Below are 18,576 nucleotides of genomic sequence, written 5' to 3' on the forward strand. Positions count from 1 at the left end.
TTTGTCAAGGTATGTGGCATGGCTTGCTCTGTTTCCCTCCCCTTCTTGCAGAAACCATACAGGAATTAGTTTCCAGTATAGTTTCTAGCAAAATGCTGATATAATTCAATTCAGTTCATATAAACGCACTTACTGATAGCTACTTGTGTTCTTCTAACACTTTTAGATATTCCATGTTTGTGCGCCTAAGAAATACTTTTACTTGGGGCTGTTCTGTCTTGACATGGAAAGCTGTCACTTTGCCCCCAGAAAGGCAAAGCTTGAACTGGAGAGATGTTGTCTGGTGACTGGTGTAAGTTTTACCCCCTCTTTTTTACAAGTAGAGCACTGCACAGGCTGGACCCTGCTCTCATTTCAGTGAGCAACAGAGAGCTCAGTCCCTTCCTGCAGAGACTGACACACCTTGCTGATTCATAAATCATTAGTTTGGCACTGGAATGCTGCTGGAAAATTCCAGTTTAAAGTTTTACATGGTACTGAAACAAAGCAGTCTGTCACATCTCTCAAGCTGCTCAGAATTCATGTGTGTTTCCTTATGTTTGAAACAAGAAGAGGAAATTCGGACCTCAGCTCCTTCTGAGAGTCAGGCTCATTCTACAAAGCCTGCAGGTGTCTGGTCTGAGAGATGGGCACCTGCAAGAAGCTACAAGCCAACAGAGCCTGTGGATGGGGGTGCATGAGGCAGAATCCTTGCACACAATGCTTTGCTTAAACCACCTCCTGTCAGTGACTGGCCTGACAAATTTTCTGTGCCTTTTCCTGCTTGTTTTTCCTTAAGAAGTCTTTCTGTACCCTATGACAAGCTATGTGGAGAACTTTGTATGACTGTGAGCCTGTGGCAGTCCAGTGACCACTGTCAGTGTCAGATGAATGATAAATCCAAGCTGTGCCTGGCACCCTCACCCTCCTTTGCACCTGCTTGCCTGCATTATCCTCTTGCCCAGACAAGGACCACCCAGGCCACCAAGGTCCTGGGTTTTAACAGATGAATCCTCTCACAGGTTTCACAGACAGAGCCAGAAGAGTAATCAGGTTCTAAAAGCTGGCTGGAAGGGTCAGGAATCTGGGAAATCCTTGCTGAGCTGTAGCTGTGACTGTTATGTTCATTATGTTCTTTGTATGTGACAGAGCAAGTAATCAGACTGAATAGGTCAAAATATCATGAAACACTGGCAACAATTTTTGGATTCCTGGTTTTTAGCAGGAATTTGATTCAAGAAGATCTTCAGGAGATTTGTGAAGTGGCCTTTGTGCAATTACCTGGAAATCAAAATATTTAGTCATCTTTCCAGCTCCCCTTCTGAACACCTTCCCGGCAGGATGGGGGTACCTTCTGATAGATAACCAGCTATCTTCTGATATCTAGAAAATTAATTTTAAAAGTATATGCTGTGTGTATATACCACTTGTGCTTAGTCATGTGTGCTCCTAGACCTTCTAACTCGGAATCACAGAAGAGTTTGGGTGGAAAGGGACCTTAAAGACCATCTTGTTCCAACGCCCTGCCAGGGGCAGGGACACATTTCACTAGACCAGGTTGTTTAGAGCTTCATACAGCCTGGTCTTGAACAATTAGATGGGGATTCCAAAGTTTCTCTTATCAACCTGCTCCAGTGTCTCACTACCCTTACTGCAGACAATTTTTAACTAATATCTAATCTAAACCTGCCCTCTGTCAGTTTAAAGCCACTTCCCTGTTGTTCTTTATGTCCTCTAGTAAAATGTCTTTCTCCAGCTCTCCTGCAGCCCCCCTTAGATACTGGAAGGTGCTATAAGGTTTCTCTGGAGTCGAGTCTTCTCCATCCTAAACAACCCCATCTGTCTCAGCCTGTCTTCACAGGAGAGGTGCTCCAGTGCTCTGATCATCTTTGTGACCTCCTCTGGACTCCCTCCAAAAATTCCAGGTCCATCTCATATTGGGGATCCCAGGGCTGGATGGAACACTCCAGGTGGGGACTCAGCAGAGTGAAGTGGAGGGGCAGAATCCCCTTTCCTGACTTTCTGACCACACTGCTTTGGATGCAGACTTTGCACTTGGTCTTGTAGAGCTTCGTAAGATTTCAAGTCTGTCCAGGTCTCTCTGAATGGCATCCCTTCCCTCCAGTGTGCCTATTACACCACACAGCTTTGTGGTGTCAAAAATCTTACTGACTCTGGACTCAATCCTACTGTCCATGCGTGCCACAAAAGTGTTAATGCCTGTCCAAACTGACTCCCAAGGGACCCACTCATCACTGGTATCCTGGTAGACAATGAGCTGTTGATTGTAACTTTGCATGCTGCCATCCAGTCACTTCTTTATTCACTGAGTGATCTAGCCATGAAACCACACCTCTCCAGTTTAGAAACAAGGATGTTGTGCAGGACAGTGTCAAATGCTTTGAACAAGTCCAGGTAGATGATTTCAGTCACTCTTCCTTTATCCATCAACAGGGTAATCCTGTTGTGGAATGCCACCAAATCTGTCAGGCATGATTTGCCCTTAGTGAAGCCACATTTGCTGTCACTAATCACCTTCCTTATTTTCCGTGTTCTTTAGCACAGTTTCCAGGAGGACGTGCTCCAGGATCTTTCAAGGCACTGAGGGGGGACTGACTGGTCTGCAGTTCCTCAGGGTGCAAATTTGTTACCTGCTTTTACCCAGTGATTTATTAGGCAGGCCACTTGTGCTGCAGTGTCTTGTCTTATGGATGGAGGACAGAGTATGCACTTGTATATTCCTGCAGTGAATAAAGAAGATAAGAGAGAAAGTGGCTGATGTTTTCTTAAGGTATACTGGCTCAAAAAAGATTTATAGTAATGACTGTAGAGCCCACAAATGCCTACTTCTACTAGTGAGGGTTCGTGTTGATGGAATGTAATTTTTCACTTATGTTTAATGATTGACCTGGCATGGAGAGCAGGGGAAAGTAAACCATTTGTTATTTCAGTCCCCTGTTTCCGTCTTGGATTATATGTTTTGCATGTGAGGACACGTTGCAGGGAATTGCCCATCTGGGTAAAGTGACCTCCAGGCAGGAGATGACTCACCACTGCTTCCCTGGGCTACAGCCATCCAGTCCCACTGTGTCATACTCCATTGCTCTCAACAGCTCTTGGGGCTCAGCTGTGTACAACTTTAAGTGCTTTGCCACCTGAAGAGCAAGGGCAAACACACAGTGAAATGTGATGATCCCATGTTTGGTCAGGTTCTTAGGAAATGCTTCTGCAGAGGAAAGTCTGGCTCATTTCTTTGTCTTTGAAAGGATATTCCACCACCCTTGTGTGAGCTGTGTGTGAGAAAGTATATAGAATCATAGAATAGTTTGGGTTGGAAGGTTCCTTGAAGGCCATCTAATTTCAATTCTCCTGCCATGTGCAGGGATACATTCCATTAGACCAGGTTGCTCAGAGCCCCACTCAACCTGGCCTTAAACACTTGCAGGAATGGGGCTTCCACAGTTTCTCTGGTCCATCTGTGCCAGTGCCTCACTACCCTTACAGCAAAGAATTTCTTCCTAATGGCCAATTTAAATTTGCTCTCTGTCAGTTTAAAGCTCCCTTGTCCTATATCCTTGTAGAGTTAGTCTCCAGATTTCTTGTAGGCTCCCCTCAGGTATTGAAAGCAGCAGGTTTGTCAGAACTGAGGCATTTTTATGTAAGTTTTAACACAACCTGAAATCAGACCAGGGTTTGCCATGTCACACAGGATCACAAAGCATGTGCATATTCTGGCATATGTTCAGCCTTCAGAAAACTGCATTTATAGATTGGGGGAAGCAAGTTTCTTTGCGTGAGCTGACCATCATTACAGGTTACAGCAGCCCTTCCTCTAGCACTGGCTTAAACAGGAAGGGAAAGAGACATCTGCCCTGTCTTCTCTTTGACAAACCAAACTCACCACAGTATTTTGCTGCACAAAACCATCACCCAAAATAACCCCATTCTTGTGTGTCAGTTTATATTTGCAATTATACTTTGCAACAGGAAGAAAACTATCTAAATTACATTTCGCAGAAGAAACATTCCTCTTGTGCTTTCCTAGAAGGTCTGTAGGGAGATTACTATGTTGAAATAAAAACCCAAACAAATAAACCAATAGCTGTTTTCATTGGAGAGCCCAATTTCCACCTTGCTGCTTATTAGAGTAGGGCCTGTACCATTGACAAGATTTTCTGGAGGGTAAGAGCAGGAAAACCTGCACAAGAATTGCTCCTGCTGGGCGCAGGCCCTGCATGATGACAAGGTGCTCTTAGGAAGTCGAGAAAAGCTTTTGCAGAAGGAAGAGCAATGAGAGTACATTGTATTAAATTAAGAAAGATGTGGAGAAATATTGTAATTTCTAAATATTTTTGATACCCATGTGTTTCTAATTCGTTTTGCATCAGTGGTTCACGTACTTTGACACCTTGCTGTTTTTCTGAGTTGATCACTGGGAGAAGATATATTTTTTCCAAAAAGCCAGGAGATCTCAGGAGGCGTGTATGTAGCCTAAGGGAGCTGGGGAAGCTCCTATTTCCCTAGTAGTCACAGATAGATTTGCCATACAGTGAAACAGACTTCTTGGGCAGTAAAATCTGAAACTAGAGTAAGGTGAGAAGCCAGTGCTCTGGGAAGGCTTTCCCAGCTGTGAGCATAAGGATGCTGGCAAAGCCTCACCAGCTTTGCCATCAGGCTTATCTTGGTTAAAATCAGAATATAACTTGTGAATACCAGGGGCTGGAATAGGACTGTTAATTGTGAGCCAGCCTGCTGTGTTTATATGTGGCTGAATTGTGTAAATGGCCAGAATAATCTAATCTCTTCTCTGGCCGCAAAAAACAAGGAGAAATCCGAAGGCCTGTGCGTAATTTAATTCTTGGAGTTACAACTGGGTGGTATAGCTAGTGCTCATCAACATGAGATTGTATGGAGAGTAGCTTTAACAACAGAACAACACCAGTGCAGGAGGAATAACTACATTTGGGCAAATGTAAGCTCATAAGCTCAGTAGTATGCGAAGTTTGTCCTTTAGTCTGATGTGCACAGGGGGGTCAGAGTAAAAGATGGCCTATTTAAACTTTTAAAATCCGCAGATACTCATCCCCTAATTTGTATCGTATGTACACTGTGGTAATTGACTTTTCTAGTCTTCCTGTATTACCAGTTCAGGCCTGGGAGAGTTGTTGGTTTTCCAGGAAAGATCTCCTGGATACTGACCTAGACACCTGGACAGCTCCTGCAGCTGTTTGAATATGGAACAAGGGAGACTATAGGCTTGCCTATGCCCCCTTTAATTGCTAAGCAGGGAAGAAGCAGACAGGCTAATTTGTCAGTAGGCCTTATCTTTGTGAAAGGGGAGCAGCCCTGCTTGTTAAAGCTTCAATTTGCAGCATCTGTGTAGCCCACGTAATTAAAAGAGCCTTTCTCTTTCTCTGCCTCCAATTTGTAATCTGTGTATGTGCAAACAGAGCTGCTCTTCACTGGAGTCTATGGAGAAGACTTCCTGGTGGACAAAGATATTTAAATCCTACAGCCAATGAATGCAATTACTTGGCTGGGTTTGTTTATTTGTTTGTTTGTTTGTTTGTTTGTTTTTATTTTGCCTCCGTATTTTTCCTTGATATCCGTGGTGATAAAGATGGGAAATCAATGTGTTAAGAGAAATGCTAGTACAATTGGAGTTCAGAGTGAGCTTTTAGTATCTCTTAGGCATCTATGCCTCATCTCAATTGTTAACAGTAGCAAGCCATGAGATGATAAACAAAATGAGCAAATTATTTTTACATCAAGATTTAGAGTGGCCTGCCTTTAAAAACAGCATATTTAATAGTCTACTCAATAATAGGACCTGATAACTATTTGATCTCTAACAGAAAGCTTGTGCCTATATGGCAGCTTTGCAAGACCAGAGGCATACTTAATGTTATTTTTGTTGAAAATTATCAAAGTCACATGCTATAACATCAGTGTGGGAAGGGCAGGTATGGTAGACATGAAGCTAAATGAAAGGCTACTTTAAAAAAATCTTGTTGAGGTAGTTTACATTTCTAATTATTTAGATGATACCATTTTTTAATTAGTATTGGAAAATCTATATTATTCCTACCATCTTAAGACCCCAAACAAGCCACTGAGGGTGCCTTGTAACTTGTCTGTGAAGCAGCAGTGTTACACCCCAGCAATGACACTGCTGGCACTGCCCAAAAGATGGATGGATAATATTCCCTGGACAATCCATCTTCTATTGCTCTTGCTCTGAGACTTGGTCCTGCCTTTCCTCTTGTAAAAATCTATGTCCAATGGGACTGTCACACTGCTCTCTCTCTCTCAGGACAGGGGCTACCTAAAAAAATAGGTAGGATGAATTAATCTGCTGACATGAAAGATTGGAAGGTATATATACAAATTCCAGTAGGTATCGGAAGGTATATATACAAATTTAGTATACCAGCCTGGCTTCTTTGCCTGGAGGAGAGGAAAAGGGACCTCCATGATCATGAACATCTGTTGAAATTAAGCCTTCCTCCTTCTCTCTTTACTTAAGCCTGAATCAGAAGACTAGGAATAATCACACTGGTAGTTTCTGTGATCCAGCACTCTCCTTTGCTGTTGATTTTTCAGTGGCAGGGTTTAGGGAGCCTGGATAATGTAGCTGTGTAATATGCCCTTGCCTGCACTTTTAGGGTAGAGCACAGGTAGGGTGTGTAAGCGATGTGGCAAACTCCTGTGGGATGTGACTGCATTGGTGCCAATGAAGGTACAGGTACCAGAGTTCCTATAGGGCTCCCTTCAGGAGCTAGGTGCATAAAAAATGATTTTCAGCTCTGCAGAGGGCACAGAGTTATCTGCTTACAACCTGCACCCTGAGATCTCTATTCTTCAGCCTGGCCCAGCCCATGTGTCACAGCCCTGTTGCTGCCCTGCTGTCTGAGGTGAGACCAACTCAGCTGCAAACAGCAGTTGAACTTCCTCCTTTTGCCTAATCAGTTGCTAAGACGAGATGTAGTCTGTGTTTCAACAGCAGTTATTTTGGGTGCAGCAGATCAAGTTTCTCCACACAGAATTGATGTTTCTTCCCAAAATTGCCTGTCCCTGTCATCCACTGTGTTCACATTTTCCATGGGTGAGGAGAAGTCATTTGACTTCTTTGTGACAAACAAGACTCAGTGAGAAAAATAGCAGCGTTATTTATTGACTGGTAATATTCTTCCTAACGCAAAGAGCTCTGATGCTGCATATCCTCCTGAAAAGTAAGTTGCCCAGTCAGCTGCCCCTTCTTATTTTTTGATTCAGATCCTGCTGCTTAACTCAGTTTCTTAGGCTTCTCTTTCCTCTAGTTAATGTATAGCTGCAGTTTGCATCCTGCTTTGCCTCCATATGCCAACCACAGTTTGCCATTTATTCTGCCAAATTTATAGCTACACACACACTCAACTAACATTTTTACCAACATTTTGCCCATCACCAGTGCAACAACAAAAACTAAATAAACTATTTAGTGCAATACAACACATTTTGTCTAGGTAGCCAGTATGAATTATGTGCAAATGTTATTTCCTAAATCTGGATGTGATTATCTCTCAACTGTGTATTTCCAAAATAGCAGCTCCCTTCCAAAGAGAGCTGGTAAGCAAGGAAGGAGAGCAGGAATTTGCCAAATGTGTTTGTACTTCTGTGCTTAATGAAAAGAAACCTTTTCCCCAGACATTTGTATCTGAACTATTCAGTCTCAGACACTTGTATCTGAACTATTCAGTCAATCAATTCATCCTATTTTCTTGAAAAATTACACATTTAAGAAAACATCCCCTTTGATTTGCTGATGGTAATACCTGTCAGGTATGAGTTATTACTTCACATTTCCTTAAAAACCCTTTCAAGTTTTAAAAAATGTAGTATGCAGAACACAAGGAGAAATTGCTGGGTCTGAGTGATGTTCTCTATTGGCACTTTTATTGCTTGTTGTACAAGAGGTGGTGGCCCCACCAATACTAATTAAAAGAAGTGTACTGACATGCAGGACATGTTCTGGCCTTCCAAGCCAGAGCCAAAATGATTCATTGCTGCAGTGGAGAAGATAGTTCCTGCAGAGCTCCTGCCTGCATAGGCTTTGTGGGAAAATAACCTTATCATCTCCAGGCTTGAGCAAGCTGCAGGGAATCTCTCCGTGATTCAGATGAGACGGGAGAGGCCTTGACCTCGGCTACTTATTTTTGGTTCCCCCACAAAATCAAATCAGCTTCTTGGCCAAACAACTTCCTCCCTAAACCCAGTCCCCAACTCTTTAATTTCCCTTCACCAGGCCCACAGATGGGTTTTTCCTCCCACTCCACCACAGGGCCCCCACACCCTGGGGCGCAGTGCCTAGGACATGTTTGCTTTCACACTGACTTAGTTCTGCACCCGTCCCACCTCAGACCACAGTGGCCCTGGGCTGAGAGTTAAGAAAACTACTCACAGCAGAAGCTGAAGCCATATGAAATCTGACAAGTTTCTAATATGTAGCCAAGCCTGTATCTGAGGTCAGGTTTATTGACAGGATCACAACATGCAAACAGCACACGCTCCAGACTTTCTGCAGAAAAGATGCCTTGTGTACAGATAACCGCAGATATACAGGGTGGAATCCTGGGTTGTGCAACACCTGGCACCTCTCCAAATTATCTGTTTTGCACTGGCCTCTTCCAGGAGCCACTCAGAAAGTGTGTCCTGCGAAAGGTTGGTAGCAAGCTTTTTTGGACTCAGCTCCGTGTGCTGTGATCCTTGTGCGGCTGTGTATGGAAACATGACATGAGCTTAACATGGTAAATGTGGAATGAAAAATCAAGGCTGCCATGTGATAAGGATTCCCGGGATGCAGTCAGGACTCCGTCATGCTCATCTCAGTTACGCACAGAGCAGCATATGGAAGAGTTGGCCCATCATCTCCCTCTCTACCTCTTCTCTGTCCAGCTGTGCTGTGATCCACTCTGTTTCTTGCAGCAAAGGGTTTTGCCAGCAGAGCTTCATGGAGATACAACTGCAGGGGTATGGTGCGCAGAATCCTTCCTCTTGTGACCTGCCAAAACTCCCAGCACTGGGGAGAACAGGCATCTTGTGACTTTCCAAGTTTCACAATGCAGAGAGAGAGGATGCTGTTCTTTCCATATCCATCCTGCATAATCATATTTTTCCATTAGGGTCCTTTCTCAGTAGGAGGAAAAAATTTTGCAGTAGGATCAGAAACAGGGAACTGAGCAAGGCGGAGAGAGGGAAACAACTTGTCACAAAGTCTTTCCAATACTTGTCTGAGAAGCAATCTTCTGTAAAGCTGTTTCCTACTATCAAATTCCCCTCAGCACTCAAACTGTGAGCCCTGAGCTGGCAATCTGATGGGTTCTGTTTTACGAGCATATATGGGATTTAAGCACACATACCTCACATGCTTTCCTTCATCCTGGAGCGTTATCTCTGCAGCAGTGCTCAGGCTTCAGACTGAGCTCAGCTCCCACTGAGATGAGAAACTCTCATCCTCCCGTTCTCAAAAATTTGCTTTTTGAGGGTTACATACATAAAGAAATGGTACAGTTATGAAAACATGGAAGACATAAAGTCTTTCCCTGGTCATTCTTGTTTCTATGAGTACTTCAGACTATTATTGTGTTTGTTAGTTTCCAGTTGAAACAAATGCATTTCTTCTCCTGTCAATTCAGAGCTGAAGCACAGCCACAAACCCAGCACTGAAAAGCTGGTGTTTAGCTCTTCATACTGGTAACTCTGATGACCTGAAAATAGCAAAATGCTTCTGTGCTGGTTTAATTCCTGCTGCTACATGGACTTGAGTATTAAAATACATTAAGTTTACGGGGAAAAAAAATCTGGAAATTTTTTTCTACTTGGCTGTGACACTCCATTTTAGCAAGTCCTAGACAGCTTGACTATATTTATTGCAGGAGAATCCACTTGCCTCTCTGAAAGCTGGGATCTGACTGAGGTTGGCTAACCTCCATATTTGTGAGACACAGCTGCATGGCAGTTTCTCAAATATTAATTTTTTTCTTCACTTTCCAAAGCTGTTCCTAAAAAGCCATTTGACAATGGGAATAGATAGACACTAGTCCCAGAAGCCAGAGACAAATGAGTGGGCTCTCTTTGAGTAGAAGGAGATAAGGACAGACCAAAAACCTGCAATCTATCAGATACTGGCACTTTCTAGTATGCTGTCAGCCTATTTGGGGTTGTTTCTCAGAAAGTCTGTCCCAATTTATCACTTACTCTAGGTCAGTGTTGTGCCTAGTTCTGCAACTCCTCAAGGAACTGTTAGGGCTGACTCGGGGAAAGTGATTTCTTTAATTGCTCCAAGTGGTACAAAAGAAGAGATATACAGCTGTGCTGCAAAGCATGTGTTATCGGGGTGCCCTGCTCACACATGTAAGGAGAAAATCTCTGTTTTAATTTCTTAATCAAACAGATCTGACACCCATATCTCTTCTGCATACCAAATATTCTCCTGGGCCCAGACACAAACACAGTGGTAGTCTATGTAGTCTATTTAAGAGGCAGAAGGCTTTGTTTTAAGTCTACCCACTGCTGTATGTAAGCTTTTCCTCACTTTGAAGGTTTAATTAAGAAAATTTAATGGCTTTGGGAGGTATATTGGTTGATACACTGAGTTTCCAAAGAGCATTTTATAGTAGCAATATTGCTTTTCATCTGTCTTTCACAGAAACCTGTCTTTACTAAGTCCTCTTTTCTTGGAGATATTCTATTTGCAAAACAGTATTTGATAGCATTCTTAATGCTACCAAAGAAAATAGCCTCTCTCTTCCAGCCTTAGTCTTTGCCATCTAGTCTTTCTTCATGTTCACCTCCAGACTTGTTTTTTGATGAACAAAATTCAACAAAAGCCAGCTGTCCTGAAAGCTGACTGATCACTATAGGTGAGGGAGGCTGGGATTTTCCAAGCTAGCCAGAGGTATTGCTGGGCTGGCTTGGAAAATCCAAGCCACACTGATGTCCTAGCTCAGGATTTTAGGTAGGTGTTGGAGGTTGCACAGGGAGGCACTGATACAGCTTCTTGACAACACAAAATGACAGCCTAACCACATGTTACCAATATAGCCCAGGATGGAAGGAATTGTGGTCAAAAGCTTTGTTTGACAGGACAGACAAGTAGAAAATGTCACCTACCACCTACATGCAACAAATTATTGTTAGAGTCCATGCTCTGCACAGACCCTGACAGCTCTTGAAAACCAGAATCAAATACCCTCCCACCTGTACAAATTTAAGCAAGCTGCTTCTACTGTGCAACCCATAGACAAGATTTCTCTCCAGAACTAAGGATTTTAATGTGGGAAGTGAAAATGGTGAAAGCTCCCTGCTTCCTGTCCTGCTTCCTCCTTATCTTTGAGACAAAAAGAAGCACAAATCCTACCAAGGCAAAGGATTTCTCAGCTAGACGATTTACAGGAGGAATAACCACATAATGATAGGCATGAGACAAGTGCTAAATTTACTACAGCTCTGTACAGGCTAATCTTGCATAAAATGAAGACATTTAGTAATAGCCATGGCTTCTCATCCTGCTTCTGGATTACTGCAAAACATCCCTGCTGCTCCTTAGCTCTTACAAAATCTACCATATAGTGGATTGTATAGTATGTTTGGCAACATACTTAAAAACACTGTCATCTCCCAGCACACTGGAAATACCAGTTGTTTGCCAGAAACAGCTCCCTGGGAGTCACACAGAGACTCTGCTGGGAGACAAGGGTTCCAGGTTCTTGCAAAACATTTGCCTTGAGGCGCCACAGTAATAACCGACCTGTACAGGAATGTCTGTAACAAATTGCAGGAAGACTCTGTTTCTTATGGCTCCATCAGAACAACTGATAACTGCTGCTGAACTTGTGAAACATATTATGTAAACATATTATGTTTACATAATATGTATTTTCCTGATGGTCTGATACACAGTAATACGCCATTATGCAGATTGCAAGTGTTGGTTTTGGCCTGACAGAAGCTCTAGAGGATCTTTAAGCATACTGTTATTTTTCAGTTCTGTGTCTCTTGATGATAGGCTTGTAGGGAAAGTAGGTTTTTCAGGCTTAAAATTTAATCCAGGGTGTGGACAAGAGAGCAGGACACAGCACACCCAGTCCCACATGCTGTGGTGTGAGCCACTGGCTTCATTCTGTCTCCATTTTTGCTCTGTCAGATCAAAGTTGTTTTTTGCTGATGGTCAGGACTGGTGTTTGGGATGAAATGTACTTGGCTACCTAAGGGCCTGGTTTGGGGTTCCCTGGAGTCAACAGCAGTGGCCTTTTGAAGCCGTCCTAGTAACTAAGTATTTGCTACCGCCTGATGCTCAAATCAACACTTCCAAAGAGCACCCACTTCCAGCTGGAGTCCTGTATCTGTATTCAAAGCCTTCAGCAAACTGGTTTTCAGCAGCACTGAGCTGCAGATGCAATGGGAGATGGTAGATCTGTCTAAATCTGCATAAGATCTTGATGCTGGAATCCTAGTTGCTGAAGGATTTTTTGGTTGAAAAGTCTGTCCTGAGTTATGATATGACAACGGTCATATAGCTTCAAAAATAAAAGCTAGGATAGTCCTCGCTCAAATGGATCCTTCCAGTCAGAAATACTAATGATATACTATTGATATGTTTTTATTCAGTTCTCCCACTGGGATATTAGAACACTCTCTTAAGTACACGAAGTTGAACTTCCAGCTGTTGCTGATCTCAACTCAAAAATATAATCAGCTAAGTCTGTATGATGATATAACGGGGAGGTGCTGAGCTAAGCATGGGTATGTTACTCCTGATGTCTTTAAACATGCCCCAGAAGTGTCAGTAAGCACAGGATAACTGGTAACAGGAGGTGCTACAAACAGGTCTCTCTTGTCTGCTTGGCTAAAGATATAGCAAACATCAGTGGGGTGTCACAAATGAGAAGCAAGATAACCACCTTGAAAAAGCTACAAATCTTCTGCCTTCTAAGAGGGCTGTTTGGAATGTTTTCCTGTGTTTGAATGACTCCTCATTGTTCTTTTAAAGAAACACCCCATGGAAGAGTGCCTGTGACTCCTCCAGCACATCCCAGCTGATGCAGAATCAGTCCAAAGTTATGGACATCCAAGGGAGGCCACAATAAATTTGTCACCCAACAGCAGGGCTGATGCACTGCTCCATAGCAGGCACAGAATTTCATCCCATGATGTTCTTTTCTTCCCCATGCCAATCATGGCACTCCTCATGCTGGAGCTATATCTGTGCTTTTTTTTCCTTCCTTTTTTTTTTTTTTTTAATTGAAAAATATCTGGCAACTGGTCCCTGAAAAGGGTTCTGAAATGGATTTGGTGCATGAGACAGCTGTAGCAGATGACTTGACCATTCCACCTGAGAAAGGAGCCAGAAGGAATACAAATGAACAGAAAAGGAGTAAGAATTCCTCATAATTCCTCATAAAGATGCACCAATCTTCTTAAGAAGAGCTCTTGTCCACCTTTACAAACAAGTTGCTGGATGCAGAATGCCTACTGACACAACTAGTACTACTAATTTTTATTTTTTTTTTTAATCTAGGTAGACCAAAAAATGCAAAAGGCCATATTCTGCAATATCTTTGCAATTCCTGCAGTGCCATGCATGCCCTGGAGAGCAAGTCTACAATTTGGTGGAAACATTAACACCTCTTTGGTGAATTTTATGTTCAGATTTATTTCTTCCAGCACACATTAGATATTCCTACCCCCATTAGATACTCTTACCCCCTACAGAACAGGGTACAAAAGATTTCTGGAAAGCTGGGCTTTCTGCAGAAGTAGAACAGGCATGCCCTGAAACCCTCCTACACGATACCAAAAAAACACTGTGCATTCAACAGACCTGCTGGTTAATGATCTTGCTCATAAGTAATGTTTTACCCTTAGAATGTTTTTTGCTTGCTTCAAAAGCCACAAAGCCAAAGAGGAAGTGTAGGAGAACATGGGCAGGACAAGTGGCCAGGAGCCTCATGACCTCATCTTTTTCCACCACATGGAGATTGGTGGCTGTGCTTGGGACAGAGTTTAAATTCCCGGAGCTCAGAGGTGTCAGGCAGCAGGGGACGAGGGGAGAAAACCAGAGCTGCTGGGAGCCAACTGTCTGGAGCTGCTGCTGGGATCATTAAGAGTGCTCTTGGTGTGGCTGACTCCTTCAGCACCAGAAAAGGTATTTTTTTTTTTTTTTTTTTACCTGACATGTCCCAATCCATCTGCAGCTTTAGCCTAGGAAACTCTGAGCAGATCTTTGAAAACTGCTTCACTGGGCAAGGATGTTTGATATTTCTCTGTGGGAAAAGGTGTGCTTTTATAGGAGCAAGGTTGCTTTAGCAATGCCAGGTAATACACATAATCACAATTTTAAATTTGTGTACTGATAGGTGTTGGGAGAAGCTTAGTGAAAACCCTGCCACTGAATCATGCACTAGATCATGCACTGAATCATGCACTCAGAGCTGGTGCTTGAACACAGAAAGCTTTCTTCCTCATGTAATCACTGCCTGGCAGTGTCCTTGTTTCTCCTGGCAGGCTCACTGTTTGTGCTGCACAATCCTGAGTGGATGGGACAGTGAACGGGACACACTTCTCTGTGAAACTTGAAATTGCAATACCTCTATTAGAGTGTCCTGTCTCAGGGCCAGCCTTACTAATACATTTGAAATGTCCCAAGCAGCTCTCTTTCCTGCTGTGATTTACTGAAATTTTGAATGACTCTTGTTCATCAGAAAATTTAAATTCTCAGGGATGTTCCTTATTCTGGGAACTGGTCAGTAAGTACTGAAGTTTACTGCCGCTCTCCTAATTTCAGCAGGAATCAGTTATTTATTAAATTGCTAGAGCAGCTATGGGAGCAGCTATTTCACCCAATCTCTTGTTTGGAAACACAGGTTATTTTGTTCTAACTTCTGGATGGGGAAATGTAGGTCTATCAATAAAAGCAGTTTATGTTCATGTAAACTGACTTTTCTCAGTAACTCAAGTTAATAACTCCAAAACCTAGTTTCAAAATAGCTGACAAGACAATACAAATTGCTCACCTTAACCTGCCTCTTTTTCAAAACAGTTGTGTTAAGTGAATGAAGACCTTATAAACCAAAGCTGGTATTTATAACAGTTTTTCACAGAACTTTTCCTTTGCCTATGCAAGTCAATAGACAACAGGAGTCAGTTCACCTTTTCAGTGTGGTTTTTCTCACCGCTGCTCAGCTCTTTTTAGCATTCAGTTTCAAAATTCTTGTAGCTTTTTGAGTTGCTAAATCATTACGAGGTGGGTGGGAGGTGGTGATGGAGGATAGAAGAAATATAATTAGCAACGGCAAGTTGAATCCATAGCAGGGACCTGGTCTTGGCATAGTTAAGTATACAAAGATAAAGGAAAAGCCTATAGCACTTTTGTGGCATTTTACTTTATTGACTTACTATTCCAAAATATTTTCTAGGTAAAATATCACAATGAAGGAGACAGTTCTGTGTTTATGCCTTATCAGCATCACAGCTGTATGGCCAGTGAGTAAATCACAAACACTATCCCCAGCAGTCGCATTATTTCCTTTGCACATCAGCGAGAAACATTGATAAATGTTTTTTCTCTTTTCTCCTCTCAAGGTGATTCAATCCAAGCAGCATGCCATTTCTGCCAGCTCCAAAGAAAAATATGTAAGGTCATTTTGTCTTTCTGTTAATTTTCTTTGATTAGTACTTTTTGATTTTTGTTTGTTTATTTCTTTTCCTCCAAAACACATTTTCTGGTACTTCTTCTATGATTGCAGATGCTTGCAGAACATGTCCTTACCTGGCTGTTATGAGCTAGTTTCAAAGCAGAGAGCCACTGATGTCCACAGACTTTTTCCTGTGTCATGTGTCTTGATTGTGGACTTTCATTAGTTCTATCTCCAGACCAGCACTGGAAATCTTTTTTTCTTAATGAAAAATGTATTAGCTGTTAATTAAAAAGAGAAGGGGACTGCACTATGGCAAAATTAATATAACCCATATTCATTAGTGCGGATCAGATGACAATACTTGGTGTTGGAGGAGCACCTTAATACAATACCCTATTTTATTTTTTGAGTGATGTAAGTGAACTGCATTTAGTCTTGTTATATAGCTCTTTAATTCATTCCCTATTGCTAGCTGTTACCCTTGTAGAATCAATTCTTGGCTCTGAGAACCAACTACTGCATTTAGTTTAGAGTCTTCATGAGGTGGGAGATAAATCACTCTCCAGAAAAGGCCTAAGAATTAGCAGAAGCAAAGACTGTTAGATATAACTTCAAATCCTACTCAATAAAAACAAGCCAGAGAAGCTGATCTGAATTTGCCCAGGCTCTGCCAGTGAGAGAGGCACATCTATCTGTCTTATGGATAAAATGTTCATCTGGGATGATGGCTTGTTCTGAGTCGTCTTCCTACTCCAATGAACAGCTGAGGACACATCCCATACAGAAGGACTGCAGATGCCACATCTGCCTGAAAGCACAGGTTGGGATGCAGCAGTTTTTCCTGAATCTTTGAGGATTAACTCCTCCTTTTTTTTTTCTCTTGAAGGACTCCAGGGGCCATCACTTGCACAGATATCACAATGACTATGTGAATTCTCAGTCTCGGGAGAGTCAGCAGCACCCTCAGAGTGACCTGGCATCATCTCAGCAGGTACAGACACCTAACTAGAAGAGAAAGCAGAGCATCTTTCCATGCCAAGATCTGCAAGTTATGATTAAGTGCTTAGTCAACATGCTGATCAGCTCGACTGTATGTGCCTTTGTGTACTAACATTGAGCTTTTTGTTGCTTTCAGACCCTTTACTCTTCAGAAGAAAGTGTGGATGTCCCAGAACAATTGGTAAGTGTTTTGAAAGACAGCATGTCCGTTGAGTGCTGTAGGGCAGCCAGCGTGGAGCAGCTCTCATTTTCCTCACTCAAGTGTGGTTCTTGCAGTAACATCTCTCCCGAAATAAAACAAAGTTCCAGGCAGGGGGAGGCGAACTCAGTGCAGTGCCTGCACGTAGCTCCTCAACAGTGCCTATGCCCTGGGCCAATAGGACAGGTACCAGTCTGCACCTCTCACATCCATGTTCATTTGCCTGATGTGTAATAAATGTTTTCCAGCACTTTCCTGATGTGTCAAGCAAGAGCCATGAAGATGTGGATGATGATGACGATGACGACAATGATTCCAATGACACGGATGAATCTGAAGAGGCTGTCACGATTTTCCCCACAGACATTCCAGTAACCAAACCATTCCCCACTTTCCCTTTCACCCAGGGAGATAATGCTGGCAGAGGTGACAGTGTGGCCTACAGGATGAGGGCAAAAGCTGCACTGTTGAAGTCTATCAAACTCCACAAAGCTACCAAAAAGGTGAATAGCACTGATCAGAGGTGCCCATGCTCTTGGAAATGGGGAGTGAACTTGAAAATGGACATGGCATTTTATAGGAGTTGGTTTTGAAAACTGGTACAGAGAAAGTAGGCATAAGTGAAGGAATGCATTTCCTTTCTCTGGATACCACAGATCAGGGGTCTCGATGACTGCCAATGCACTGGGGCAGGACTGCAGCTTGCTGCTGCAAGCTGTGCAAAACTGCAGTTTGCACAGTCACGATTTACTTGCACGCATGAAATCTGAGGCCAGGAGGAAATGAGAGTTTCTCATAATGTGAAAACACCAGAGTATCTCCAGGCAGAGGTTCATAATGCAGGCTTTGAGCGTCCCCGCAGTCCGAGCAGCCTGCGTTAGTGCAGTACTTGATGAAACAGTTCCTCAGGAGTGACAATGACTCTTATTCTGCTCTCTTAACACAGCTCATCTATGATGCGACTCAGGAAGATGAGAGCGACATGGATGCAGACAGCCAGCACTCTGTCTCCCGGGAGGATTCTGCTTCCCGCAGGTCCCTGAGGAAGCACCCCAGCAGCGTGGTATGGTCTGACCAGAGCCACGGGCGGGACAGTACCGAGCAGGACAGCGACCCGCATGACCGGAGCTTGGAAAACGACAGCAGGCCCGACAGTCACGAGGCAGAAGGCGACAGTAGCGATTCTGGTATTAGAGGGGACAGCCTCTCAAGTGTGGAAAGCAGGGAGAGAGGGGACAGCCTCTCAAGTGTGGAAAGCAGGGAGAGAGGGGACAGCCACCCGAGCGTGGAAAGCAGGGAGAGAGGGGACAGCCACCCGAGCGTGGAAAGTAGGGAGAGCCGGGACCGCTTGTCAGCTGAGCTCTCTGACGATATCATCAGCCAAACCCTTGAAAATGCCGAGGATTCTCAAGATCGTCACAGCATCGAAAATAACGAAGTCATCCTTTAAAAGGAGATAAAAATAACGTTTCCCTTCTTTTCCAATCCCTACCTAAGGGAAGCAGGGAGTAGCTTCATTTTGGGGAACTGTTTGTTAATGTAGTTTGCGTGGTGACTTTTGGAGTTCGGGACGGTCCATGGCCCCTGGGGCTGTGCCGGCGGAAGCTGTGGGACACGGCGGGCGAGCGTCCCCCCTCGGGCACGCTGCTCTCTGCGCTGCCGGGCGGTGTTTTGCTGTAATGGGACTTAAAATAAAACCTCAAACCCTTGTACCTGCATTAC

The 18,576-nt window shown here is 43.3% G+C and overlaps 1 protein-coding gene across 1 annotated transcript; it reads left to right on the forward strand.

The window, feature by feature from the left end:
* The first annotated feature begins 14,026 nt into the window (after positions 1–14,026).
* SPP1 (secreted phosphoprotein 1) lies at positions 14,027–18,566 on the forward strand. The gene is made up of 7 exons (XM_059845619.1): positions 14,027–14,164; positions 15,435–15,501; positions 15,601–15,651; positions 16,543–16,647; positions 16,792–16,836; positions 17,103–17,357; positions 17,801–18,566. Exons 2-7 carry the CDS (start codon positions 15,448–15,450, stop codon positions 18,302–18,304), a joined length of 1,014 nt encoding a protein of 337 aa, XP_059701602.1. The 5' UTR covers positions 14,027–14,164; positions 15,435–15,447; the 3' UTR covers positions 18,305–18,566.
* Positions 18,567–18,576: the final 10 nt, after the last annotated feature.

The sequence above is a fragment of the Haemorhous mexicanus genome, chromosome 4, assembly GCF_027477595.1.
Source record: "Haemorhous mexicanus isolate bHaeMex1 chromosome 4, bHaeMex1.pri, whole genome shotgun sequence".
NCBI lineage: Eukaryota > Metazoa > Chordata > Aves > Passeriformes > Fringillidae > Haemorhous > Haemorhous mexicanus.